This window comes from Stylophora pistillata, chromosome 13, assembly GCF_964205215.1.
Source record: "Stylophora pistillata chromosome 13, jaStyPist1.2, whole genome shotgun sequence".
Classification (NCBI taxonomy): domain Eukaryota; kingdom Metazoa; phylum Cnidaria; class Anthozoa; order Scleractinia; family Pocilloporidae; genus Stylophora; species Stylophora pistillata.
The window spans coordinates 11,609,638-11,635,621 of NC_142531.1; the positions used below are offsets into that span (position 1 = coordinate 11,609,638).

General features: G+C 41.5%; 2 protein-coding genes across 2 annotated transcripts in view; one reads left to right on the forward strand and one right to left on the reverse strand.

The window, feature by feature from the left end:
* LOC111322114 (mediator of RNA polymerase II transcription subunit 23) overlaps positions 1-13,476 on the forward strand; it is a 33,845-nt gene extending 20,369 nt beyond the window's left edge. Inside the window, exons 28-40 of the mRNA XM_022925174.2 lie at positions 114-185; positions 453-563; positions 1,018-1,077; positions 1,891-2,004; positions 4,132-4,231; positions 4,914-5,012; positions 5,833-5,863; positions 6,669-6,769; positions 7,878-8,128; positions 9,526-9,773; positions 10,410-10,530; positions 11,406-11,491; positions 12,419-13,476. Of these exons, the coding sequence (XP_022780909.1) occupies positions 114-185; positions 453-563; positions 1,018-1,077; positions 1,891-2,004; positions 4,132-4,231; positions 4,914-5,012; positions 5,833-5,863; positions 6,669-6,769; positions 7,878-8,128; positions 9,526-9,773; positions 10,410-10,530; positions 11,406-11,491; positions 12,419-12,563 (1,539 nt within the window). The 3' untranslated portion in view covers positions 12,564-13,476. The remainder of the gene's footprint in view (positions 1-113; positions 186-452; positions 564-1,017; positions 1,078-1,890; positions 2,005-4,131; positions 4,232-4,913; positions 5,013-5,832; positions 5,864-6,668; positions 6,770-7,877; positions 8,129-9,525; positions 9,774-10,409; positions 10,531-11,405; positions 11,492-12,418) is intronic.
* An 856-nt stretch (positions 13,477-14,332) lies between these two features.
* Positions 14,333-25,897, reverse strand: LOC111322118 (3 beta-hydroxysteroid dehydrogenase/Delta 5-->4-isomerase type 2). The gene is made up of 2 exons (XM_022925176.2): positions 25,670-25,897; positions 14,333-15,980 (listed from the first exon to the last, which is right to left on the reverse strand). The coding sequence occupies exons 1-2, from the start codon at positions 25,895-25,897 to the stop codon at positions 15,093-15,095; spliced, it is 1,116 nt and encodes a 371-aa protein (XP_022780911.1). The 3' UTR covers positions 14,333-15,092.
* Between the last annotated feature and the right edge of the window lie 87 nt (positions 25,898-25,984).

The window sequence follows — 25,984 nt, forward strand, 5'->3', positions numbered from 1 at the left end:
GATGTTGGGTTTACTTGCGTAATAAACGATACGTTTATTTACCAATCAGGGAGCTTGTAGTATCTCAGTTATTTCAGTTGTAATTCGTTATATTTAACGTTTCTCATCGTTAGTGCATTATACACCTGAATGACCTAATATGGAAGTACAACGTCGTCACTTTGGATAGGCTGGTCCTTTGTCTGGTGAGTACAATCTTTATTGCTTAGGTTTTTTTTTTTTTTTAAGAAATTGTTTCCAGAAATGTTTCTAGGTGTGTAAAAATTCAAAAGAAAGGAATGACCATTTAAATCTCTGGGTGAAGAACCGAAATGCGAATTGTATTTTATATACCCATTTTGCACGCAGTGGCTTTGAAGGTCACGCGTAGAGAAAACCTTAGCTCTGGTTTTCGAAACGTTCCAAGTAACTTCTCCTTTCTTGAAAAATAACCCTCATTATTTTCTTGCTAGGCTTTGCGAAGTCATGAAGGAAACGAAGCCCAAGTCTGCTTCTTTATCATTCAGTTGTTGTTGTTGAAGCCCCAAGACTTCAGAAACCGAGTGAATTCTTTCATACGAGATGTAAGTGCGTAGTTGCCTGGCTAATGAAAGAAGGGGAATGGGATTGCTACTAAAGAGAGTTTAGCAGTGGACATTCTACTTGGTGGCTCTTCTTGTCCGCTGTCTCCTGATCGAATTGGAATTTTGAGGGTTAGTTTTTGTGGGGGTTGTAAAACCGGAGAAAAACCCTCAGAGCGAGGACGAGAACCCACAACAAACTAAACCCACATGTAACATCAGGTCCTTGAATCGAACCTGGGCCACAGTGGTGAGGGGGGATGGGGGGGCTCTCACCGCTGCACATCCCACTCCCCATGAGTACTTTGAGTATTCAAGGGACCTTCTGTTGGGAAGGCCACAAAGAAGACTGTGATTTTCAACACCGTATTAATGAAAGGTCAGTTATTTTCTATATATTTTTACCCTTTGTTCTCTTGAAGATCAAAATAATTTTAAAATTCCTTTCTTCATTTAGAACTCTCCTCACCACTGGCAACAAAATGAATGGCATCAGAAACACATGAATTATCACACGGCAAGTTGTCCACTAGTTGGCCACATGTAATATATCACCATGCAAACAGTTGTTCATTTTATGTTATCTCTCAGTTAGTACTGGCGCTATGATTGGTCAGTTTGGTCGGGCCGTATTTCACCGTGCGGCCCGCTAAATTCAAACTTTGTTTGAATCGAAATTAAACATATTACTAACTATATTATATTACTAATCACTGAATACATTAGGTAGGTAAGAGGTGTCTCAACTGAAAAATGCCAAAACTACTTTTCTAACAAAGTTTTGTATTTATGAATTTGCTCATTTGTCACTTACCAAGATAGAAAAAAATATATCTTTCCTTGACTTTATCAGTTTGCGTTGTATAGAGCTGTCGTGACGTTTAATTGCGAAGTTAGTTTGCCGATGAGATGTTAATTTAACCCTTCAACTGCCAAGATCTGATTGTTAATTCTCCCCTCTAGCTGCTACACATTTCCTTGTAAATTAGTTACAAGAATTTGGTGTTGGATCAAGGTAACAACTTCTACCTGATAAGTTTCCGTATTCTCAACACCTGTTTGCTGGATATATAACGATATTTCTGGAAGAAGACACATGTTAATCACTTCTGCGAGTTAAGGGGTTGATATAAGGCGCTCATCAATCTTGTGGTATAGCTTTGTGTAAAACAAAATATTCAAACCAGAAAGGAACTGTTAACAAACCGTCAAATTAAGAATTAAAACCCGTCAAATGTGTGCATTGTCCACGCGAATTATCTAGAGGATGTGTGATTTCTTCTTCTTTATAGTTCAGTCTCCTCATCTCGTCTGCCTTTTTCCTCCACAGTCCTACCCTGAGAGGTTCTATTTCGAAGGTTTGTTGGAATCCGCGGGGGCCACGGTACCAACTGTACAATACTTACCCATCTACTTTGAGAATGTGTGTCTCAGGTTTTTGCCGGTAAGTTTTTAGGCATCATAAGTTGCTTACGGTATACAGAGACTTGTTGTTAGAACAGTCAAAACTGAGTTCGAGGCCTATTATATTGTCACGTTGGTGTAGAAAAGCGGTCTGCGTGTCTTGAAAGATGTAGCCAAAGATTTTGACCTTTTTAAGTGCAATTTGCCCGTTCTTTATTTGTTTTTGTTCTTTCCATTTTGTTAGCCTACTTTCAAACCAAACAAACATTTTCTGGTGTCTTCGCCTTAAAGATATCGTGACCAACGTTGAAATTGAATGTGCCCTTGCTTTGGCATAGTACTCCAGAGTTACTGAACGAGTTTTGTTCATTGTTTTTGTGGCTCCAACGTTTTCAACAATGTGACTCACCATGACAAGTGGGCGACGTACTAACGCAACAAACAGAAAAAAAAAGAGAAAACTACAATTTCGCGAGACACTAACGTAACAATAAGAAGCTTAGGCACAAACGTTTCTGAGAATCAGACAGCAACCGGAAGTTAAAGGTTCTCATTCTTGATGCTAACTACACCTTTTCGGTCAACAAAGTTTGGTTTAAAATGCTATACGATGACCTCACTGTCAATATATTGGCATCAAAGGGGTGCTAGAATAACTTTTATTCTTCTTCCGATTGCCGTCCGCGTCTCAAAATCTTCTCTGCTTAAGTTCTCTGATGAAATTAAAAAAGGACTACGAGAGCGCAAGATACTAACATATGTGCAGATGTGTATGTATGAGTGGTCCCTAATATCCATCATCTAAGTATGGCTGCCCTATCTCTCTAGCCCTTTATGGTCATTAAGGGAAGCCTATACTCTCTATTTAGTTTATGTTTGCTGTAATTTACTCGTAACTGTTGTGTACAAATACAGTTGTTGTTGCCTAAACTACAAGCGCAAGATACTAACGTGACAATGAAAGGACAGAGAACTCTACAAGTGCGCGACATACCAACAAAACAATCAAATGACAAAGAAAACTACAAGTGCGCGAGATACTAACATAACAATTAAATGACAGAGAAAACTACAAGTGCGCGAAATATTAACGTAACAATCAAATTTCAGAGAAACCTACAAGTGCACGAGATACAAACGTAACTATTAAATGACAGAGAAAACTACAAGTGCACAAGATACTGAGGTAACAGTCAAATAACAGGGAAAATCACAAGTGCGCGAGATACTAACGTAACATCACAATGACCGTAGAAATCTAGAAGTGCGCGACATACCAACAAAACAATCCAGTGACAGATAAAACTACAATTGCGCGAGATTCTAACGTAACAATTAAATGACAGAGAAATCTACAAGAGCGCGAGATACTAACGTAACAGTTAAATGACAGAGAAATCTACAAGTGCGCGAGATACTAACGTAAAAATTAAATGACTGAGAAAACTACAAGTGCGCGAGATACTAACGTAAAAATTAAATGACTGAGAAAACTACAAGTGCGCGAGATACTAACGTAAAAATTAAATGACTGAGAAAACTACAAGTGCGCGAGATACTAACGTAAAAATTAAATGACTGAGAAATCTACAAGTGCGCGAGATACTAACGTAAAAATTAAATGACTGAGAAAACTACAAGTGCGCGAGATACTAACGTAACAATCAAATGACTGAGAAAACTACAAGTGCGCGAGATACTAACGTAAAAATTAAATGACTGAGAAAACTACAAGTGCGCGAGATACTAACGTAAAAATTAAATGACTGAGAAATCTACAAGTGCGCGAGATACTAACGTAAAAATTAAATGACTGAGAAAACTACAAGTGCGCGAGATACTAACGTAAAAATTAAATGACTGAGAAATCTACAAGTGCGCGAGATACTAACGTAAAAATTAAATGACTGAGAAATCTACAAGTGCGCGAGATACTAACGTAAAAATTAAATGACTGAGAAAACTACAAGTGCGCGAGATACTAACGTAACAATCAAATGACAGAGAAAACTACAAGAGTGCGTAATATTAACGTAGCAATCAAATGATAGAGAAAATTGAAAGGGCGCGGGATACTAACAAAGTAATCAAATGACGACTGATTATTATGTTAGTACTTAGCTTACTTATAGATTTCCATGTCATTTCAATTGTCCTCTGGATTTAGGTTTTTGACATTGTCATTCAACGTTTTCTGGAACTTGCACCAGTGCACAAGTCCCTGGAAAGTCTTCTTGATCACCTTGGGTGCCTGTACAAATTCCATGGTTAGTTGAAGTAACTTTTTGTTTTTTGAAGCTTCTCATCAGTACCACTCAGCAACCGTTTTCGGCTGAAACTCGGCAATTTATGAAGATTGAAACAATCAGGAAGCTTTTTGCCTCGCCTCCCATCGTTGCTTGTTTTTACTTTGAGTTCTCATTAATTTCAATTGTTTTGGTTTTATGGCTCTCAGATGAAATACGCCCAGTTGCGAACTGAGTCAGCCAGCGACAATTCCGTCTATGGCAAAAAGTGAATTATACTGTACAAAGTAGAAAATTGTTACTTGTTTTAAAGTTTTTAACTGCCTTCTCTTCTTTGAAATACTTCATTGGTTTATACAGACTCGAAGAAGTAGTTGTTCTGGTACAGACACTAGTCTATGTTTACGGTCTGATATTGTAGCTCAATAAGTTATTATTTTGTTAATTGGGTCGATTGTCGCGATAAGTTTTGTAATTGTTAGTTTTCCGTAGGCAAAAGAAAACAGTGCGTGGTAGGGTTGAACAAAAGAGACTCGAATGAAAAGAGACCATACTATTAAGGGTAAAAATACAAATTGATTGACCCCAAGAAAAATATAATTCTCTTTGAGTATGTGGAAGTTTTAAGTCGTAGGAGTCGAGATTTAAACAGTTTGTTGAAACTTGATATTCTGTGTTACTTGTTTGGTGTTTTATTCAACAGATCGTCCTGTGACCTACCTGTACAACACACTACACTATTACGAACACTGCCTTCGAGACAAAGCTGCTCTGAAGAAGAAGCTTGTTGGGGCGATTACTAGTGAGTTTTTTCCTTGCCCACAAACTGAAGCTATGCCCTCGGTAGCTAGTACTTTGCTGAGGATGGAGGTGGGGTCAAGATAAGTCTCTGCAGGCCCCCAGAATGATGCGTCAGTCAAGCTAGTGAAAATAGGGCTCTTTTCAAATCACGGGCATGGAATTCCTTTGGCTTGCTTCACTAAATTTGTAACTGGTTTAGAAACACGTGGCGCCGCCTTCTCAACCAATCAGATCATACCAAAACCAATGTAATCGCGACTTGGTCAGACGCGTTTTCCCGCGCTTTTATATCACTGGGGTTGGAAGGAGGAAAGGTCTTGAAAGAGATTGTGATCTGACAAGGGCGCGTTTTGTGTTAGCAATCAGTTAATGATATTGCACTTCTTCTATGAATCATTCACCAATTTAAGTGCGAGAAACCTTCCCTTCACCCACCCCTTTTCATACGTCAGCCACGTTGGCTGATCTTTAACGAGAGAAGCACTGCCAATCTTAAGCCATCAAAGAAGAGGAGTTTGAAGTTGAGATTGAACGGAGACCACACTACCCTTTAAAAACGAATTTCAAACATCGGTGTGAATTCGATTTAAGGACACGCTTTAGATGCGGAGAATTTCGGTGGAAAATATGTAGAACAATATCGAAGCAAAACGGGAAAGGGAAGACGAAAAAAATCAAGAATTGCACTTAAAAGAATCTCGTATATTGCAATCTCCACTTGAGGCTCTTTTTGCGTAACTGTCACTTCACGGAAGAGATGGCTGTCCAAGAGTATAAAAATTGTAGAAACGTGTAATTCTGTTTTCATCGATATTTAACAGGTGCTCAAAAAGACGTCCATCCGGAAGGCTGGTGAGTATTACACCGTTGTGTCTAACTTTTTGCAAACAACCTGAGCTTCATTCGGAATTGAAATAATCTGAAGTGGTTTAACATTTGGATACTTTTCTAGTCTGTTCCAGTTCTTAAAACGGAGCGAAATAATTAACGGCATGATAGTTGCAACGGAACGAACAAAAAAGCGGGAGACAGGTGTCGGGTCGCATTAATGAGGAAAACGACCAAAACCTGCCTCGTTTACGCGACCAGACCCGAGTCTCTCGCTTTCCTTTGTTCAGCCATTGCTACCGCGCTGTTTACTATTTCTCTTCTCCGTTACTATTACACCGTTTACTATTTTGCTCAGTTGTACGAACTAAATTCCTAGAACAAACTAATGCTTTTTTTAGGTTCCTTATGGAATGGTTCATTGCCTAAGTTTAAAGAACGAGAGGAAAAAACCTCTAAAAAGAAACGGGGTTTTAATACGGACAAAACTGCCACTCGCAACTACACATTGTTAACTGAACTCACGCTTGACCACCGCACCTAGTCTTGGTAGCCACCCCTACAATACTCGGTGCCAGTCTTACATAAGGTTTCTTGTCTGACGGGAAAGTAGCCAAAGAAAGTTGCATTTGCTCACGCGACTGAGAAATCTATACGTCCCAAACGACTTGGTGGGTTCTTTTTTACCGAGTGCTTAGACAAAGTAATCAAGTTGTTATTTTCTTTGTCATGATCAATAATTTGTCAATATGAGTTAAGCGACGAGAGTAGAAAACATCAAGGAAAGCAGATAATTATCAAAGAAGTAAAGGGTGTTGTATATCCTTAGGTGTCTGTCCAGAGGTTACTTGGAGTTCTTGTCTAAACCTGAAGACTCCTGGACCCCAGATCTCACCTACTATTGCTCTTTGATTGGCAGACTTGTGGACAGTATCCTTTTTGTTTGGAATTAATTGGTCATTTGACCTCATTTCAAATGGCCTTTTCGTTAAATTAAACAAGATGAGACTTAGAGGGGACAAGTTTCGAAAGAAATTGTGGTGCCGCGCCGGTGGGGGTTATGTAGTAAATAGACATCTTCAAGCGACTGGTATGTCGGCTGATAGTTTCTGCGACTGATAGTTTCTGCGACTGAGATATTGTCAAAAAAATGAATATTTGGCCAAGAAGCGAAGCTTCGGGGGCAAATGTGAAATTTTGAGGACAGTTTCTCAGCCAAGGATGTTATCAGCCGATATACTAGCAAACCAGAAGTGGGTTTATTTATTTTATGACCCTCCCATTAATTTTCGTTTCGCGCGTGGAAAGCAAATCTGGTCGACTTTTTTGTACTTTCCGGAGCCACATCTGAGATCAGCTCTTTAAGTTCACTACCAGTGGACTCTACAAGACGAGTTCGTTTTTCGTTTACGTAAAGGATTAAAGACAGAAAAGTGAAACTTTTGAGCTGGCTTTTTTCGCTGTCTTTGTATCTTCTTAACGGAAAAAACGGAGGACAACTTTCGATGTAAATGGGGGTTATCGTGAAATAACTGTGGGTTGATTTTGAACCACGTGGCGTAATGTGGCCAATAGAGTCGCGTGAAAGTTAATGGTGGGTTATAAAGATAAGATAAATATAATTTGGTCTTATCAACTTAGCTGATAATGTAAACTGTCTCTCCTTAAGTTGCATTTTTTAATGTCAACCATTGTTGAAGCAGAACGGGAATGGGGAAACAAAAAAAACAAAATAAAGACTTGCAGTAAAAATTTAATGTCTAACCCTTTCGCTCAATCGAAAAAGGATGCACCACGTTGCAACCTCCACTTGTGGCTCTTTCTACGTAACTATCACCGAGGGCTAACGCTTGAAACGTCAGCTTTAGAAACTCTATACAGTTCCCAATTAACATTATCAACTCAGTTGATTCAAACAAGATTAAGGAGAGAATTTTACCCGACATTAGCTTGGTTTTCATGGCCAATGTCACGATTTCTTTATACGTACTGTAAGTTATTTTAAAACATACGATATTATAACTTAACAACTGGAAAGCCATTGCTGGTAAAACCCCGCCCCCATTTCCAGCTTGCGATTGGCGTTTCAACGAATTTTCCAATCCTGTTGCGCATGCACTTCACGTGACTTGGGTGGAACTGATGGCGTTACCTGTTAAGGGACCGGACGTTGGCAACGCGTTGTTTGACGTCATCTTTAAAGGAAGCTATGTGACGCATGATAGTGACATTCGAACAAATATTATGGAGTGGATCAATGCTGTAGGATTAGTTTTGTCCGCACTTCCGGTACGTTCTGACTGCCACTTCCGCTTGGAAGCTATGGCGCCGTGTGTTGTGTTTTTCGGGAGATCGCTTTACTTATGTATTGCTGCTAACCACACAGGGGTATAAATGTGAGCCAGCAAACTTTTTCGGAAATGCGAATTACATTAGGAACTGCTACCTACTATAGACTAGCAATCCTTCTTGTGAAGTGGGTGTGGCGATACTCCCAGTCACGAGATTGTACCGTCACCTCATAGTACAGATCTAATGTTTCTTTCTTGCAGTTTGTTTTATCCACAGTTGAAGGTTTGAAGAAGCTTACTTTTTGATCAGTGCTTTATTAAGGAATGCGAACAGGGCTTCAATTTAATTCGCCCCACTCGGCCAGTGAGCGAAAGAAGATTACAAATTGTTAATCGAAGGTATCGCCAGGGGGGTGGGTGGGGAGGGTCTGAGGATAGGCCTATATAGATTATGCTGGTAAAAGTAGCATATTATGCTAGTAGCACTGCTTTTTTTTGGCGAAGTTATGCTAAAATTATGCTCTTTTATCCAAATTATGCCCCTTTTTTTAAAATTATGCTCTTTGAAAAAATATCAATTAAGTCCAAGAAATACATTTTTTAATTAGAAGCCGTTGAATGAATGAATGAAAGCCTTTATTTAAAGAGGGTAGCACTTAGCACTTAACGTTGGTCTACAAGAAAGAAACGCAACAAATCCACAATGAAATTCAAATAAACATGTGGTTCATGTTAACCCGGGCTCAGACCGTTTCAGACGCCGCTCAGTGATTCACAGTGAACTACAAATGCTATTACTTGAACTAAAACTTAAAACATCGAACTGAACGTCACTAAGTGCTTGGGAGTAGAGATGAACAATGATCAAATTGTAGCATAAAAAATGATCCGATAATTATCAAAATATGCGAATTATGCTAGCATTGCTACTTGGCAGAAATTATGCCAGTTTGCTCAAATTATGCCAAAAAATTATGCCCCGGCCGGACCAATACTCATGGTCTTAAAATAACTGAGGAGAATTACGTACCTTTCCATAATATCAAGAAATCGATAGATATTCTAGTCTTCTCGGATAAGGACGAATAAACCGTAGGCCCCGTCTCCTGCAGGGTTAGGGGTAGGAGACGTTAATTTCCCACGCACGAGATTACTGTGTGGTGGATGTCCTCCCCTGGGGTGGGATGGGTGGGTATGACAGGGCCCTATTTAAACCAGCCATTAGCTGAAATGGGCTACCCTGTATAAATATTCGTAAATACAAGCAAAGCATAATCTATAAAGGCCTATCTGAGGATCTTGTTTGTGTCACTGTCACGTTAAAATTATTTACTGGAGCCCCCTATAAGGACTATCTTCTGTTCCTTTTGTTGATATCTGTTATTCAATCATCAGGAGCCGTACTGGAGTGTGGTGTACGATAAAATCTGTATGGCTCTCAGGAGAGAGCTCTCTGCCAAGGAAGTATCGACAACTCCTATCGTTCTCGAGAACCTTGGGAGAGCCGCCCCATTCCCCTACTCATTCTTAGAGTTCTCTACCAATGTCGCTATGCATTCAGAGACTACCGCTGATTATGTGTTGGCAGTCGTCCATGCCGTCTGGCACCATGCAAGTATCGGTCAACTAAGCCAGCTTCCTCAGTACGTGCATCTTAATTGTCTGTGTCCAAATGTATCCTATATTTTGCCACTGATACTTTCACCCTGAAATTTGAATTATCACTTCGACGGGTTTGATACGAACCAACATAAGGACCAGCTCTCACTTGGCTTGTTAGCTCAGTTGGTCGATCACTGTACCGGTATCGCTGAGGTCATGAGTTCAAATCCCGTACGGGGCTGAATTTTTTTCAAGCCGTATTTCCACTACTACATAATTTTGTTACTGCGAGGATCGCTTTCACACATTTCACCCATAAGTGTACGTGTATTCCCACTTATTTCAATATTAAGAACGTATTGGCCAACATATTGGCCAGCAGAGACGTTTTTCTTTAGTTACAAAGCATGATTTCAGATCCCTACAGTTACTCATCTGTAACGCACTTTAGTGTCGCAAACTCAAACGAGATTACGCATTAAGCGGCTGTCGATGCTGTTATAAGCGGCTGCATACGAATAAAGGTAAGGCGAAACCCAAGCACGAGAGCAAGGTGTTGTTTTAAATATTGATGGACCTCCTAAGCAGAGGTGTACTGCGTTACCTTCTCAGACCTGAGTTTCAATCTATTCAGCCCCCCTTGTTAGTTTTTAACTCTTGCCCTTTGATCTTCATAGGTTTCTTCGTGACCGCGTTTCACCGCTGGTCACAAACGAGGCTCAGTTTCTCTACGTCTGTCATCTGGTTGGACCATTTCTTCAACGTTTAATCCAAGAAAGACCAAGATGTGTACAGGAGGTATTAAGAGGGGAACACTCTTAGCGGCAAGTCACTGCGACACGTTCGCCTCGTTTGACATGAATGATTTTTGTGAAAATCTTTGTCTCTGCAGCAGAATTAAGTCGCTTCGATCAGTGGCATGAATGCAAACTTGTTTTGGAAGCATATTACGCGAAGCAACTTTTCGCATTGACTTGTCGCTGCGATTTTTGCATAGTGGGTCCCAGTCCGCCATGTGTCGTCTGTGTTTTCTCGTCATCACTCTTTCCTTTTTAGTCAGCTTTAAAACAGTTGATTTCGTTTCAAAAACAGCGACGGCTCGATATTTTGGCGTCCACGTTAAGACAAATCTCGGTTAACGGTTTTAGCGAAGGCAAATCGAACTGTTGTGAAGAGCCAGCCAAAATAATTATAAGGGATGATGGGAACAAAGTGAACCATCACGAGCCAATCATAGGTGGAAGTTAACACACTTGATTAACTTCCAAGGGCGAGATTCCAAAGAGCTTACGAGCAGGCCCTCTTTGTATGCGCTGTGTCATGAACTGAGGGAAGCACGTGGTGTCGTACCCAGACCTTCCATAGCCAAGTTTTGTTACAGTTAAACGGTAGGATCTGGGCACGAAATTAGGACGCGCTTTTTTTCCAAATGCAGCACCTGCAGGTAATCTGCAGATATACAACACTGTTGACGCAAGTCTAGGAGTGCCAGAGGTCTGAGACTCATTCACATTCCCGGAGAATGTAGGAAGGTTTTTTTAAAAGGACAATCATAAAGCGTAGGAAAGTGAACTTAGTGCGGTCTTGTATTATTTTCGGAACTCAATTGAAATTTATTCTAATCGTGTACATGTCCGAACTGCACAGCTAATTATTTCATCTTAATGTTGTAGATTGTTGTGGTGCTGTATCATCTGCTGGAAAAAATTAACAGAGAAGTTCAACATATACACCACGTTGACACAATTTGTGACTTCTTGTATCCTACCCTATATGAATGTTATCGATAGATTTGTGGTAAATTTGTAAGAATTATTATACTCGTGGAGATTGTCAAAGAAGTTCGTAAAACTTCTTTTTCAAATGAATTAAGGGGGTAAGTTTCTAAAGTAAATCTGGTGATGCGTCGGTGGCGAGTATAACAAGCTGATTTGTTTTTTTCGTCAGAGTAAACAATTTGCTCAGACGAAGGGCTAACGCTCAAAGCGTCAGTTCTAGGAAATCTCTATTGTAGCCAATCTACATTATCAACTCAGATGATAAAACCAAATTACCTCTTACCTCAAATGTTTGATATCGCGTTTGTTAAAATTAATAGGAGAAAGATAAAGCAGTTTGCCATAAAGGTCGGGTGATTTATAATGGTAATTGAACCGTGTGGAGTGCAATTTGGGCTGAAATCATACGCGTCATTTCAAAATCGAACGAGAAAGTAAGTATGATTTCAGACCAAAATTGCACGACACGAGGTTCAATTACCACTTTATTACATCCGTTTTGAAGTCGCCCAAATACAAGACTTGGTCAATTCAAATATTTTACAGTACCGAGCCGGTTTTTAAATAGAAAGCGGAACCGGAAACGCTTTTACATCTGATTTTGCACAAAACAGAAAGGCTTTGACGTCATGTGTCAAAAACTCAGTCAAGCGTAAAACGATGCGATTTAGAGCAGAAAATGGCGCGATTCTAGAATAAATCGCAACAATGAAAGCCAATCAGATTACAGGGACCACCAGTGATTTCAAAATGGATGTAATAAAAGGTAGCATTGTCTTCGCTTTCGTCGAGATCGCTCTGTTCATACTTTGACTTAAAAAGTGTTACTATTTCTTCTGAAATTCCCGTCAGATCTCCAGAATGAAGAGAACTTTGCGTATTTTGAGTTTCTTAACTATATCTCTCAGGTACCACATTAAGTACATGTTTATAGGAGATGTGATTAAGGATGAAGTACTGAAGATCATTCCTCAGCTTCGCCAGTCCTTGCAGATTCGTCTGAGATTCATGACACAAAATGTAAAGAGAGACGACACTACAACTTTTGCTTAAAAGTCGCCAACAACGTGACCAATGCAACTCACTGGCAGACAAGCGTTGGAAAAATTTACTGCAAAGCCAGAAACGTGTGAAAAAAGCAGGAAAGGATAGAAAATAAGTCACAGATCCAACACTAGATGTAGTGTTGCTCGTTGTCCAGCAAATCAACGTGACCTCTGTAATAGTCAAGGTCAGGATGGATGAGGAAAGAAAAGGAGCCACCCAACGCCATCAGGCTAGTAGTTTGGTCATAGTGTAAATAAAATATCACCCTCTGACTTCGGTGAAAGCAAACTCGTTATCATTTGCCAACTCGCCCACATATCGGGTTTTTTCTCCGACGACATCCTCTTTCGACCCGCTCAGTGAAGTTTATGCGTAACTCGTTCACTCGAGCCCTGTCGTGATTTAAAGAACTTTAGATCCTTCAGTAAATAATAATGAAGGATGTTATCAGCGAGTTAATTGTTGGACAGGTAAGGTGTTGGTGAAATGATCAGCATCCAAACAAACCTGTTTTAACTTAAAATGACTGATCTAACTGGATTCAGTAGTGTTTCTTGGAAAGTTGTTTGATATATGTGAGCTTTACCCTTATGGACTTAATAACGCTATAATTTGAGATTGACCATTTAACAGTGTTTGGTCTACATCATGGTACAATAATTATTATTAAAGACTAATTTTAGAGATCTATGCATTTTTTTTAGGCTGAATCTCTTGTTTATGAATCTGTGGCACAATTGGAGTGTAATAGTTGACAGTTTCTGGCTCAAAGCCACAAAACATATTATAGAGGAGGTTGGTTTTTTTCTTGGGTTTTCAAATGTAACTGACAGTCGTACAAGTTGCTGGAAGTATCAATGACAAGCGTTTTAGCATATAAGAAGAGAAACAGAAAATAAAAAACAATACCATAACTAGTGCCCGTGGCTGGTGATATTAGTTTTTTACTTCCATAGAGATGTGGACATTTTAAATAAATATCTGAACGCAAATAAGCATGACTTCAGTAACAAAACTAAAGACTTAAAAAGAGTGACTGGAAGCTCTGTTTTGAATTTTGAGAAAGCAAATGTAGAAGGACATCAGTTGTGGAAGGGAGAGAGGCAGAAAACCTTGACATTGAAGTGCTTCAACAGTTGTTTTGTCTTGGTAAGAAATAACATGCAAAACGGGTGGAATAGGTTTTTGAACAGTCTTTTTTAAGATAGCCTTCCTTTCCTATTAGGAAGGCCCTCACTCACAGTGCCTCTCTTCACCCAGGTGTATAAATGGGTACCGGCAATTTAATGCTGGGGGTAACCCTGCATCCCATCCAGGGGGGAGTAGACTCCTAGTCGCTTCATGCTACAGAAACCGGAGTTAAGCACCAGCCTAATGGGCCACTAAGCTCATAAACAGACTTTACTTTACTTTACTAAGAAATAACATGCAAAACGGGTGGAATAGGTTTTTGAACAGTCTTTTTAAGACAGCCTTCCTTTCCTATTAGGAAGGCCCTCACTTCAGCAGTTAAATCTCAGTTGGGGTGTATTGGCTGTGAACTTAAGTTTGACAACATAGAGTGACACACTTGTTGCCAGTTTTTTTCAATTCATTTGTCAATGCTCTTTGAATAGACACCTATGTTAGCCACTTACCCCAAATTATCAGTCTGCACCAACCAGATGAGTTTTTAAACTTATTTCTAAGACTTCTTCCCCTTTGTGTCAAGCCATCTCTAAAAGAACCATTTGGTACTGGTTCTAAAGAGGCCTATCTTACTGACAATAGGCAAGTTTCTTAAAGGGAATTCTAGTTTATTTGACATACTATCTCTTAACATCAAACACACTGCATTTATCTGCTACAGGCCATCTTGAAAAAAAAACACTTTTTTGCAGTAATTGTTTGAGTAGCCTCTGTGCCTTATGGACCCTGCTCCTACCATTGCTTATGGCCCTCATACTAAGAATTTTTCAGTAATGCTTTTGAATAAAAGCAAATTATCACATGACCCCTACTGCCCCGCTTGTGTGACCCCACAGAAAACCATAGCTGGACAAGCTGACGTGAGCCGGTGCGGAAAAAGCTGTCCAGCCTTGGTGCCCTTACGTTGCTTTGTTGCAAAAAACAGAAATGAGATAAACACATGCATTTTTAAGGAATTGGGAGTTTCTTGTTCTGACTTGGAAGAATACAAGTTTTAATTCAGAATTTGTGCTTGTGTTGCTGCATGTGCCCTTCTGTCATGTCCTATTTAGGTTGAAATTTTCCACACTTAGTGGTCATATGATAAAATGCTTATTGACTGAGTTTAGTTGGGTTGGACGGGACAATTTTTGGCTCTTGGTCATGAGACATAGACCTTGCTGCTTTCGGTCTGTATGTCATGACCTCAAGCCAAATATGTTCCCATCAGGCCCTCCCACTCAGTCAATAAGTACATATTATGAGAGGGAAGTGGGGGTCATATGATGAGATTAATTTGTTTCTCAACATTGCGAATGAATTAGTAAAATGTCCTCTTCTACAAGAAAAAGGCTTTAAAAATCAAGTTTAAGTAACATACTTTTCTATGAGATATCTTAAGGTGTTATTCTTTGATTGTTCATATGAAAACATTGGTTCATAACCAAGTTGTTTCTTTGCAACTCTCCAACTTACTGTCACACCCTTACACACAGTGACAACAGAGGACCTGGTTACAGCCAAAGAGAGGTTACAGATTGGATGCAAAACCCATACAATACACTCCAAAATAAAAGCAATGTAAAAAATAACCACAAACGGAATTGAAACATTTAGCAAATCACATCCAGTAGCTGATAAGTAAGGTTCAACAAAGTCAAAAAAGTTACTTTCTGGTGTGTTATCACCAATAAAAAATGATTTACCAGCAATTTTCTTAGGTGTTTTCCTCAAAACATCAACTGCAAGCACATGAGCCCAGGCAGAATTTCCTACGTAACATAGATTAAGCTTGGCTTTACCATCTCCCATCCTGGGTAAATAACCAAACTGCTTCTTGGCAGAATCAATAACATTTGGAAGGAATACCTTGTCTCCTTCCCCATACATTACCAGTGATCTTAAAGAACATGTAACCAGAAAAGTTCCATTTGCTGTCAGACTGCCATTAGCTTGCAAGACTTTCTTCTCAGCCTGCATTTTAGTAAATGCATACTGGCTGAAAAGATAATCTGAGATTTTTTCACCAGGAAGGGGCGTTTCTTCATTTATATTGTTGTTATCCAACCATCCAAGAACAACGTCTGCAGTACTTGTGTACACCATCTTGCCCACGTTGCATTCCAAACAGGCTTGGATTATGTTTTCTGTTCCTTGCACATTAACATCATGCATTTTCACCGCAGATGGGTGGTTGATATCTACTATTGCAGCTGTATGAATGATAACGGTTGCTTGTGTGAAAACATCCTTGACCTTCAAAGGGAGAAAAGAAATTTAAAAAGGCAAATGGTGTATCATTTTCACTCAGTGATTATACAATTCCTTCATTTTAATTAATTTGTCCCAACAATTTGATCTCATGATTGGTATTTTGCTGACTGATTGATTGACTGACTTATAACTGATGGACTAACGGATTGACTGACTGACTGATTGATTGATTAACTGATATTGCTGATGGACAAACCGACTGACTGACTGACTGATTGATTGACTGACTGACTGATTAATTGATGGACTGACTGCCTGGCTGATTAACTGATGGACTGACTGCCTGGTTGATTAACTGATGGACTGACTGACTGGTTGATTAACTGATGGACTGACTGCCTGGCTGATTAACTGACGGACTGACTGCCTGGCTGATTAACTGACGGACTGACTGCCTGGTTGATTAACTGATGGACTGACTGACTGGTTGATTAACTGATGGACTGACTGACTGGTTGATTAACTGATGGACTGACTGCCTGGTTGATTAACTGATGGACTGACTGACTGGTTGATTAACTGATGGACTGACTGCCTGGTTGATTAACTGATGGACTGACTGACTGGTTGATTAACTGATGGACTGACTGCCTGGCTGATTAACTGATGGACTGACTGCCTGGCTGATTAACTGATGGACTGACTGCCTGGCTGATTAACTGAGGGACTGACTGCCTGGCTGATTAACTGACGGACTGACTGCCTGGTTGATTAACTGATGGACTGACTGACTGGTTGATTAACTGATGGACTGACTGACTGGTTGATTAACTGATGGACTGACTGCCTGGTTGATTAACTGATGGACTGACTGACTGGTTAATTAACTGAGGGACTGACTGACTGGTTGATTAACTGACGGACTGACTGCCTGGCTGATTAACTGACGGACTGACTGCCTGGCTGATTAACTGATGGACTGACTGCCTGGCTGATTAACTGATGGACTGACTGCCTGGCTGATTAACTGATGGACTGACTGCCTGGATGATTAACTGATGGACTGACTGCCTGGCTGATTAACTGATGGACTGACTGACTGGTTGATTAACTGATGGACTGACTGCCTGGTTGATTAACTGATGGACCGACTGACTGGTTGATTAACTGATGGACCGACTGCCTGGTTGATTAACTGATGGACCGACTGCCTGGTTGATTAACTGATGGACCGACTGCCTGGCTGATTAACTGATGGACTGACTGACTGGCTGATTAACTGATGGACTGACTGACTGGTTGATTAACTGATGGACTGACTGCCTGGTTGATTAACTGATGGACCGACCGCCTGGCTGATAAACTGATGGACTGACCGCCTGGCTGATTAACTGATGGACTTACCGCCTGGCTGATTAACTGATGGACTGACTGCCTGGCTGATTAACTGATGGACTGACTGACTGCCTGGCTGATTAACTGATGGACTAACTGACTGGTTGATTAACTGATGGACTGACTGCCTGGTTGATTAACTGATGGACCGACTGCCTGGCTGATTAACTGATGGACTGACCGCCTGGCTGATTAACTGATGGACTTACCGCCTGGCTGATTAACTGATGGACTGACTGCCTGGCTGATTAACTGATGGACTGACTGACTGCCTGGCTGATTAACTGATGGACTGACTGCCTGGCTGATTAACCGATGGACTGACTGCCTGGTTGATTAACTGATGGACTGACTGACTGGTTGATTAACTGATGGACTGACTGACTGGTTGATTAACTGATGGACTGACTGCCTGGTTGATTAACTGATGGACTGACTGACTGGTTGATTAACTGATGGACTGACTGACTGGTTGATTAACTGATGGACTGACTGCCTGGCTGATTAACTGACGGACTGACTGCCTGGCTGATTAACTGATGGACTGACTGCCTGGCTGATTAACTGATGGACTGACTGCCTGGATGATTAACTGATGGACTGACTGCCTGGCTGATTAACTGATGGACTGACTGACTGGTTGATTAACTGATGGACTGACTGCCTGGTTGATTAACTGATGGACCGACTGACTGGTTGATTAACTGATGGACCGACTGACTGGTTGATTAACTGATGGACCGACTGCCTGGTTGATTAACTGATGGACCGACTGCCTGGCTGATTAACTGATGGACTGACTGACTGGCTGATTAACTGATGGACTGACTGACTGGTTGATTAACTGATGGACTGACTGCCTGGTTGATTAACTGATGGACCGACTGCCTGGCTGATTAACTGATGGACTGACCGCCTGGCTGATTAACTGATGGACTTACCGCCTGGCTGATTAACTGATGGACTGACTGCCTGGCTGATTAACTGATGGACTGACTGACTGCCTGGCTGATTAACTGATGGACTGACTGCCTGGCTGATTAACCGATGGACTGACTGCCTGGTTGATTAACTGATGGACCGACTGCCTGGTTGATTAACTGATGGACCGACTGCCTGGCTGATTAACTGATGGACCGACTGCCTGGTTGATTAACTGATGGACTGACTGCCTGGCTGATTAACTGATGGACTGACTGCCTGGCGGATTAACTGATGGACGGACTGACTGACTGATTGACTGACTGATGGATTGATTAACTGATGTCACTGTCTGATGAACAGACTGACTGATTAATTGATGGACTGACTGCCTGGCTGATTAACTGATGGACTGACTGCCTGGTTGATTAACTGATGGACTGACTGACTGGTTGATTAACTGATGGACTGACTGCCTGGCTGATTAACTGACGGACTGACTGCCTGGCTGATTAACTGACGGACTGACTGCCTGGTTGATTAACTGATGGACTGACTGACTGGTTGATTAACTGATGGACTGACTGACTGGTTGATTAACTGATGGACTGACTGCCTGGTTGATTAACTGATGGACTGACTGACTGGTTGATTAACTGATGGACTGACTGCCTGGTTGATTAACTGATGGACTGACTGACTGGTTGATTAACTGATGGACTGACTGCCTGGCTGATTAACTGATGGACTGACTGCCTGGCTGATTAACTGATGGACTGACTGCCTGGCTGATTAACTGAGGGACTGACTGCCTGGCTGATTAACTGACGGACTGACTGCCTGGTTGATTAACTGATGGACTGACTGACTGGTTGATTAACTGATGGACTGACTGACTGGTTGATTAACTGATGGACTGACTGCCTGGTTGATTAACTGATGGACTGACTGACTGGTTAATTAACTGAGGGACTGACTGCCTGGTTGATTAACTGACGGACTGACTGCCTGGCTGATTAACTGACGGACTGACTGCCTGGCTGATTAACTGATGGACTGACTGCCTGGCTGATTAACTGATGGACTGACTGCCTGGCTGATTAACTGATGGACTGACTGCCTGGATGATTAACTGATGGACTGACTGCCTGGCTGATTAACTGATGGACTGACTGCCTGGTTGATTAACTGATGGACCGACTGACTGGTTGATTAACTGATGGACCGACTGCCTGGTTGATTAACTGATGGACCGACTGCCTGGTTGATTAACTGATGGACCGACTGCCTGGCTGATTAACTGATGGACTGACTGACTGGCTGATTAACTGATGGACTGACTGACTGGTTGATTAACTGATGGACTGACTGCCTGGTTGATTAACTGATGGACCGACCGCCTGGCTGATAAACTGATGGACTGACCGCCTGGCTGATTAACTGATGGACTTACCGCCTGGCTGATTAACTGATGGACTGACTGCCTGGCTGATTAACTGATGGACTGACTGACTGCCTGGCTGATTAACTGATGGACTAACTGACTGGTTGATTAACTGATGGACTGACTGCCTGGTTGATTAACTGATGGACCGACTGCCTGGCTGATTAACTGATGGACTGACCGCCTGGCTGATTAACTGATGGACTTACCGCCTGGCTGATTAACTGATGGACTGACTGCCTGGCTGATTAACTGATGGACTGACTGACTGCCTGGCTGATTAACTGATGGACTGACTGCCTGGCTGATTAACCGATGGACTGACTGCCTGGTTGATTAACTGATGGACTGACTGACTGGTTGATTAACTGATGGACTGACTGACTGGTTGATTAACTGATGGACTGACTGCCTGGTTGATTAACTGATGGACTGACTGACTGGTTGATTAACTGATGGACTGACTGACTGGTTGATTAACTGATGGACTGACTGCCTGGCTGATTAACTGACGGACTGACTGCCTGGCTGATTAACTGATGGACTGACTGCCTGGCTGATTAACTGATGGACTGACTGCCTGGATGATTAACTGATGGACTGACTGCCTGGCTGATTAACTGATGGACTGACTGACTGGTTGATTAACTGATGGACCGACTGCCTGGTTGATTAACTGATGGACCGACTGACTGGTTGATTAACTGATGGACCGACTGCCTGGTTGATTAACTGATGGACCGACTGCCTGGTTGATTAACTGATGGACCGACTGCCTGGCTGATTAACTGATGGACTGACTGACTGGCTGATTAACTGATGGACTGACTGACTGGTTGATTAACTGATGGACTGACTGCCTGGTTGATTAACTGATGGACCGACTGCCTGGCTGATTAACTGATGGACTGACCGCCTGGCTGATTAACTGATGGACTTACCGCCTGGCTGATTAACTGATGGACTGACTGCCTGGCTGATTAACTGATGGACTGACTGACTGCCTGGCTGATTAACTGATGGACTGACTGCCTGGCTGATTAACCGATGGACTGACTGCCTGGTTGATTAACTGATGGACCGACTGCCTGGTTGATTAACTGATGGACCGACTGCCTGGCTGATTAACTGATGGACCGACTGCCTGGTTGATTAACTGATGGACTGACTGCCTGGTTGATTAACTGATGGACTGACTGCCTGGCTGATTAACTGATGGACTGACTGCCTGGCGGATTAACTGATGGACGGACTGACTGACTGATTGACTGACTGATGGATTGATTAACTGATGTCACTGTCTGATGAACAGACTGACTGACTGACTGGTTAATTGATTGACTGAATGACTGATTGATTAACTGATGGACTGACTGACTGACTAATTAACTGATGGACTGACTGACTGACTAATTAACTGATGGACTGACTGACTGACTAATTAACTGATGTCACTGATAGATGAACAGACTGACTGACTGACTAATTAACTGATGTCACTGATAGATGAACAGACTGACTGACTGATTGACATCACTGATCAACTGACTGACTCACTGGTTTACTGAGCAACCCACTGACTGACTTGTGAATGAATGGATAAATGAATAAATAACTGACTGGCTAACTGATTGGCTGACCTACTGATCAAGTCGCCTATTGAGAGTTCCAGAAAATATAAGGAGGGTAAAGGAAACTTAGACATGGGTCTCAAACACCAACTCTTTAAGAGTTCTCGTAGTGTGAAGAGACATCTTTTATGTAAGGAACTTTAAGCAGCAAAGAACAAACTGCAACCCATATGTTGTCAGATCTTTGTGAATATGCAGATATAATACAACAAAAATTGTTATTTTCGATGCTGAATATCAACCCTTGTTCGTTTTCTTAGGCTTGGAACACTTCAATTTTAACATTGCTGAAAGGCAATGATAAAGAATTTAGTTATCTGTGAGGAATATTGTATTTTAACAACACCCAATTTCCTCAACTAATGAAGAAATGTTTGTTATCGGTCAATCTCAACATCTTTGAAGTGGAATTTTTATTTAATTTTAGTTAGCACTAAGTTTTAACAGGTAACATTTTACCATACTCATTTTATGATACTGCCTGTCATTATGTATACTTTATTTGTTCTCATTTTCATATAATTATATAGTTTCTGGTGGCCTTTATCATTAGGGAAGTTCATTCCTGTTGCTAGGTCTTCCAACAGCTATTTGATTATATGTTTGTATGTACATATATTTATTTGCTGTAAATTGATTGAAGTAAAAGTAAAGAGGTGTGAAGAATCAAATTTAACCCTTGCCTGTACCTTCATACCCTAGCCTCTAGTCTGGGAGGCAAATGTGGTCCCGTGTGAAGTTTGTGCTGAAAGCAAGCACCTAGTGTAAAAGTGTTCTTTAGGACCTACTAAACATGAAAAGTTTTGGTGCCAGCTTTGCAACTTGCTCAGATTGCTCTTAAGGGGGGTTTAAATTCGGACCCATAAAATCCAGTGTGAAAACGAGGCTAAACCACATAATTCCTCATAACTTTTTGAGAACAGACAAAAATACACCAAACTTGCTCACATGATTGGGCATGATCCTCCCTGTTGATTTATGCTAATTTACATAGGTCACGTGATCTTATGCATGAAAGTGAGACTGAAACACATAATTTACTATAAATTTGGCAAAAAAAATCCTTATCACGCCAAACTTGCACACTTTAGTTAGTTAGACATCTTGCATCGATTGGTGCTACTGTGTAGTGTCACGTGACCCCATACATGGAAACAAGGCTGGATATATCTGGTAGTAAGGTGTAGGATGGCATTTGTCTTGCCAAATGTATTAACAACTACTAGGCAGATACATATCTGGTTATCCGAGTTCAGATATAAAAACTTCAACTAATCATTGTCCTATGGCCCATAGCACAGGGACGAGACAGATAAAGGAAATACTGCGGAGGCTACATTTGAGAATCTATCTTGTACACATAATCAATAATTTTGCCAACTTATGATACTGGTTCCATGTATTCATTTCCGCATGTATATTGGAACAAGGGCAGAAAATGAAAATAGCCACTACTGCTATTTTATATATACAGTCATAAAAGTCTTACTGAATATCTATATACATTGTTCAGTTGTCCATTCCTGTGGAATTTCCTGTTCAACTTCGTTCTCATCATACTTATCATCACTCTCAGCATACTCGTTCTGGCAACCTTCAGAGCACAGACAGAGAAGTCCGGCTTTTTGACACTGACAACGGTTGTTAGAGCAACGGGACTTGGTGCACTTGCATTGGACAAGCTGTATCATTGCCTCTGGAGCTGGTGGAAGATTTGTCATGACTGGTACCCACTTTCCATCTTCATCTTGCCATCCATAGCCTTCTGGTGAGGGCAACACCAGGTTTCCTACTTGATTGTTGTTCCAAACAAGAAGCTGGTAGTGCATTCTCAGTAAGGCTTGATGGAGAGCAGCTGTTGTGGGCGGCAACCTCTCAGACTCAGCTTGAGTTTTCTTTAAGAGGGACCATCTGAGGGCTTTGACAGTTTTGATGTCTGTCTTTGTTTGGTTCATCCGACAAACCGGCTGTTCCACTCCACTACTTGTGCCATCATCTGGCTGTTCCCCACAACCGAGGTTAGCAAGAGCTTGCAAGATAGGAGTGCTGGCGTTATCAAACTCATCCCAACAAGTGGCTTTTCCCTTTCCAGAGAAACTCCCAGTAACATCTGCTCCGGTCAACGCATGAAATGCTGGCAGCGCAGCCGTCTTAGTGGGCCCAAGGGCGCCTGCGATTGACTTCAAGTTGATAACTCTATGACTACTGCCGGTCCCAGTAACAAAGCAAGAGTTCGAGCACAAATCTGGATACCGTCGGAAAACCAAAACAAGAACATCAGTGTCAGGAGAATATATAGAGAGTTGGGTAGCACCTTGAACAGAGGCATCCAGAGCATGTAAAATAATCTTCGTGTCGGCTTCTTCTTGTGTACTTCGTAAATGCCTGACGTCTGTGTGTTGCCTCACAATCCGTTCCCCATGCCACAATGACTTGTCTCCCATTAGCATTATCCTTCACATTCTTTGCGAGAAACATAGTAAGTTCGCCCTTGGTCTTTAAATGGGCAAGAAGCTTCTCCATTGGCACCTTGGCGATGCGGGTAGAATCAGTGATGCAATAGTAAACAGGAGCATTGCCACCTTGTCGTTTGACTCGTGTTGCTGATTTCAGTGAGGATGGTACATCATATCTGTCTAAGATTATGTGGAGCTCTTGTAAATCATTATACTTTACAAGCAAGCGATTCGTGAAACGTTCAGCCAAGTCTCTACAGTTCTTGATCCACTCTGGCTTGTCAAGTGATTGGACTTTGGCCATTCCATCAACAATCGCAACTTTGAATCCTGCGGTGATTTCTTGTGTATTAGTACTAGGGCCACCTGCCTTCTCTAGGATAATGCATAAGGGCACTCTTGCAAGAACAATGCAACATAGTACCATCTCGTGCAAACAAAGATCTTGGGAAAACAGTGAACTCATATAAGCCAACAGCCTCTTGGATTTCAATTTCTGGGCGGCTCTTGCACACCATCGCCAAACGAGCAAACAGATTTCTGTCCTCCCTTAACTCGATGATCGCGTCTTTAGGTTTGACTTTGATGACCTTAGCACTCGTTTTCCAGGTAAGAAGATTGCACTTCTTTACAGGAGCCCAGAGGTTGATCTTTCCTGTCTTTATCCTATCTTGTACAAAAGCACTGAATAGCTTTCTCCCTTCTTCACTCTGATTAACAAGATCTTTCTTCATTTTCTCATTCATCACAACTTTTGTGACCAAGTTGTACAGATCAGTGTTGGTTTTCTGGTCTGATGAAAAGGGATTCATGAAGGTCTTGATTGTCTCGGTCAACTTATTTATGCTGTTATCTTCATGCGTCAAAACAGCTGAGTTTAGTTCTTGATGGTGTGCACATTCTGGAAAGAGACCTGCCATTGCCTTTGCTTCTGCTGTGAGTTGGGCTAGTTCTGGGGCAATGAGGAAAAACTTGGCTCATGCGCTCTCATTCAAAGTGATTCCTACAAGCCCACCAGAAACTTTCATAGATCGATTGAGGTGTTCCAATGCAGTATCACCACCAACAGCACAGAAGGGAACCTCCTTGTTCTTGTTCACTACCCAGTTTCCTGTGATGAACTCTCCATAGATCTCGGGGTCTGATGATTTGGGGGATGCCATTTCAGCTAGGTACAGGGGGATCATCCTTAGATAACAGATCTTATCGTGCACAAAGAAGTACTGTGTGAACAACTCCAGTGTCCAGTGCAATTAGATGGAGCTTCCAATCACCACTGCGGATTGCCTGGATGAATGCGAACATCTCCATTACCATCCTGGATGATGTGTTCACCTTTGGCGTGTTTTGCAATCCAGCTTCATTTCCATGTATGGGGTAATGTGACACTACAAAGTGGCACCAATCAATGCAAGATGTCTAACTGACTAAGGTGAGCAAGTTTGGCATGATAAGGATTTTTTTGACAAATTTATAGTAAATCATGTGTTTCAGTCTCACTTTCATGTGTAACATCACACGACCTTTGTAAATTAGCATAAATCAACAGGGAGGATCATGCCCAATCATGTGAGCAAGTTTGGTGTATTTTCGTCTGTTATTGTTTTAGCCTCGTTTTCACACTGGATTTCATGGGTCAGAATTTAAACCCCCCTTAAAAAGCCGTCTGAGCAAGTGGCAAAGCTGGTGCCGAAACTTTTCATGTTTAGTAGGATCTAATGAACACTTTTACACTAGGTGCTTGCTTTCAGCACGAACTTCACACGGGACCTTATTTTATGACATTTGCTCCCAGACTACTCCAGCTATGTTTTTGATTGATCATAACTATGTCTTGGAGGAACAAATTATTTCATTGCTGTCACCTTTTTCAGATGAGCTTACCTGTTCATAATTGCAAATGTCTGCTTGCCTGTACGTCAATCTTCCGCCCTCAGCATTTTGAAGGAAGTACGATGGTTGTCTCGGACGGATGTCGACACCTCGGATCTCTTGGATGTTCACTCCTCGCGTATTCAACAGTTCAACTATCTTAATCCCCAAAAACCCAGCTGCACCTGTAACTACCACTATTTCGCCATTTTCACTCAAGGAACCCGAACGAAGAGCCATTGTTTGTTGTCATAGTACCACCACTGCGGGACTACTGCGGAGGTGTTCTCGAGCTCGCGAAGGGAGGTTACAAGGCGCTATGTTTAA

Coding starts and splice junctions, on each gene's coding strand:
- LOC111322118 (XM_022925176.2), bottom strand. CDS start 25,897: ATGGCTCTTCGTTCGGGTTCCTTGAGTGAAAATGGCGAAATAGTGGTA. Junction 15,981..25,669: donor ACATTTGCAATTATGAACAG/GTAAGCTCATCT, acceptor CTCCCTTTGAAG/GTCAAGGATGTTTTCACACA.